The following is a 3593-nucleotide window of genomic DNA, read 5'->3' as shown; positions in this document are numbered from 1 at the left end:
ACACACACACACACACACACACACACACACACACACACACACACACACACACACACACTCCACAAGGCCCTAGTAGTGACAAGCAGCTCAGCCGCAGCGTCTCGTCTAATTCCCTCTCTGGTGCATAATGCAGGCTGGCGGGCGTCCCAACCCCAGCCGCCTGCCTTCCAGAGCTGCTGTAGGGGCGCGTCCTCCGCCCCAGGCCCTGCACGCCGGCGCCCAAACACCATCCTCCGCCCCGGCCCCGCACCCCGGCGCCGGAACACCGTCCTCCCCCCCAGGCCCCGCACGCCGGCGCCGGAACACCCAACCGCCACCGGCGTTACCCAGGCCAGCCGCTCTCCTTATGGGCGTTCTTCAGCCTTCAGCCTGGTTCATTGTCTTTGTGTGGTGATGTTTGGGAGGGGGGCGGGGGCTCCAGAGTCCCCCCTGCCCAAAGACCCTCTGTAATGAGGAGCAATCGCGTCAGCGCCGTGGTTAATCTAGGACATGATGAGGGGCCCGTTTCTCTGGGGTGGAGCCGGTAACCCCGACAGCGGCCATGTCTGTTTAGTTATAAGGACGTGGTTACGGTAGAGTCTTGTTGTATGGATGCGGTTGCGGTAATGTTCGGGTAGTAGATGTGGTTGGTTGAAACCCCCCCCCCCACAACTCCCCCGCCTGCTCCTTCAGACAGGAAGTAGACCGGCGTAGGAGGCGAACGTCTTCTTCTGCGCCGAGGAGGGAGGGAGGGAAGGAGGGATGGAGAGGAGGACTGGATCCCCGTAGCTTCAACCAGCCATGCAGGCTACTGTAGTCAATCCAATTAAGATTCAATTCTGCTTGATTAATCCCCGTGGGCTAAATGAACAGGCCATTGTTGTCAGAGCAGAGCACTCAATTACATCCCGGTGTAGCGCGTAATCACGCTGTACATATCCAGCCCTTTGAGTAAAGACAGAGTAGAAACCTACTCTACTCAGGGTGTACGTTCAAACCGCCCCCCCCCCCCCCCCCCCCCCCCCCCACACACACACACACACACACACACACCCGCTAGCCACCTCAGCAGCCAGCATCTGGACTCTCAGCCATCTAATTGCCTTCCTTCCTGTCATGTGACCAGACGGCCTCCTCTGATTGGATTATGTCATCAGCAGGGGTTGTGTCACCGTGGCGATTAACGTGATAACACCCCAGCTACATGGGAGGAGGTCCACATGGCGAATGGTTTATGTGTACCGCACGATACACACACACACACACAAGAGAAAGTCTGTGAGGCCGAAAGTGCTTAATGCATTCCTCTGATATGCTCAGATGTGAAACACAGATCATTCTTCAGACTTCAAGTGAGCGAGTGAAGTTCACACAGAAAAGTTCACAAAGAAATCCTCAAACTCTCATAGAAATGCAAGACGCCCCCCACCCCCACCCCCTCTACCTCATTCTCTGTCTCTCTGGTTGACCTTGTAGAATGTGGAGAGAGAGTGCATGTTGGATTGTGCATGTCCGTGCACGAGCATGAGTGTGCACGAGAGCTCCCCCTGTGTGGCATGCCGTACCCTTCTCAGTGGCGCGAAGAGAGAACGAGAGCGCTACGTACTTTTTGCATCACCCTCCCAATCCCGCCTGTGTGTATCGAGCCACGTCGGCCCCCCGCAGCTGTGCTGTTTGTCCTCATCCGGCTTGCCGTAGCCTCCGTGTGGCCTGTGATTGGTCCGCCGGCGCCTGTGAGTCGCTAGTCACCGTGGTCACGGCGGGCGAACCTGTGCTGTTTTGCTTTCGCAGGACGAGGGTGCTCAGCCTCTGAACCTGTCGTCCAGGCCTAAGGCACCCGAGAGCAAGTCACCCACCTCCCCCGCCTCTCCACAGGTCCCCTCCGCCAAGCTGGGCCCGGGCTCCCTGAAACACAGCGCCCCCTCCAGCATCGGAGGACCTCCCTCCAGAGTCAGCTCCATAGGTAGGTGGAACACACACACACACACACACTAGACTGACCGTCACACCAAAGAGTAGGAACTCGACTCTACTCGCTTTTTGGTTTTCCAATGCGCCAAAGGCGAGTGCAGCCGGGTCGAGATGCTACTTCTCTCTGATCACCTCCTTCGAGGTCCCGAGCTGAAACGAGCTGAAAACACTGCAGACCACTGATTGGTCAGGGAAAATGGAAAAGTGAACACTGCAGACCACTGATTGGTCAAGCAAAGTGGAAAAGTGAACACTGCAGACCACTGATTGGTCAGGGAAAATGGAAAAGTGAACACTGCAGACCACTGATTGGTCAGGTAAAATGGAAAAGTGAACACTGCAGACCACTGATTGGTCAGGTAAAATGGAAAAGTGAACACTGCAGACCACTGATTGGTCAGGCAAAGTGGAAAAGGAAACTCAGTCACTTGCAGACTACACGGGATCTCAAACAAGGGTAAAGGCAAACTCACAATATTAGAGAGGATGGCTTCAGGCATGTCCAATCAGCTGTAATATTAGAGAGGATGGCTTCAGGCATGTCCAATCAGCTGTACACCAGTTTCTCACTGTTTCGCTCATTAAGTAGATGTTCAAATGAGAATGAAAGCGTTGGGTGAATTCTGAAGCTCCATTGACTTTGATGGGATGGGCCTGGCACCTGAACTCCCTACTACGTGTGCTGGAAAACCAACTGCCTGGTCAGAGCTGACACTGTTCACACCAGACACACACACACTCTCACACACACACTCTCTCACACATGCACACACACACACACACACACTCACTCACACACCCACACTCACATACTCACACACACACACACTCTCTCACACACACACACACACACACACACACACACACACACACACACACACACACACACACACACACACACTCTCTCACACACACATACTCACACACACATACTCACACACACACACTCTCTCACACACACACTCACTCACACTCACACATACGGTGATCATTCAGCTATGTATCTGCATGCTGTACATGTCACTTGACAAAAGGAACATGTTTTGTAGTGTTCCAAATCATTTTTTCACGTCACACTGATAATTCCCAGATTACACATACTGTATGTAACAGGCTATAATTAGTGTGTGTTCTATGTTGGTATATGCCTGTGGGGGATATTATTGCCGTGTGTTTATGAGAGAGAGAGAGAGAGAGAGAGATAGTATAGAGTATAAAATTGAATAAAGAGGCCTACATGACAGACAGATGAGATTTGACAAGCTTCTTACACGAGCAGGGACTACACAAACAACCTGGATTAATAATACAATAACAGCTCTCTCTCTCTCGCTCACACACACACCCCACACAAACACAATAACAGCACACACACATCCAAAGAAGCTCACAACACACACACATACACACTCACACCAAAACACAATAACAGCACGCACACACACACACTCCCTCCGCGCTATGCGTCAGTAAGCCATTTTCTGAAAATTTCTGCCTGTGAAATTGTCAACAAATCGCAGGATTTAATAGCAGACTAGTGGATTAGCAGTCCTGATGGTTTTTGTTCAGAAAAATAGATTAGACTCAAAAGTTTTCACTGGAAGCCTCTGGAACACGACGGGATGTTCGTTTACATCACAATT

General features: G+C 52.1%; 1 protein-coding gene across 1 annotated transcript in view; it reads left to right on the top strand.

Moving 5' to 3' along the window:
- sox5 (SRY-box transcription factor 5) overlaps positions 1 to 3593 on the top strand; it is a gene marked incomplete at its 5' end in the record, with an annotated part of 90557 nt that overhangs the window by 73660 nt on the left and 13304 nt on the right. The window contains 1 exon segment of the mRNA XM_084447778.1: positions 1771 to 1942. Within this exon segment, the coding sequence (XP_084303904.1) occupies positions 1771 to 1942 (172 nt within the window).

The sequence above is a fragment of the Borostomias antarcticus genome, assembly GCF_949987555.1.
Source record: "Borostomias antarcticus genome assembly, chromosome: 13".
NCBI classification, from domain to species: domain Eukaryota; kingdom Metazoa; phylum Chordata; class Actinopteri; order Stomiiformes; family Stomiidae; genus Borostomias; species Borostomias antarcticus.
Note: the sequence above shows the minus strand (reverse complement) of the source record. Positions and strands in the feature narration are given on the sequence as shown.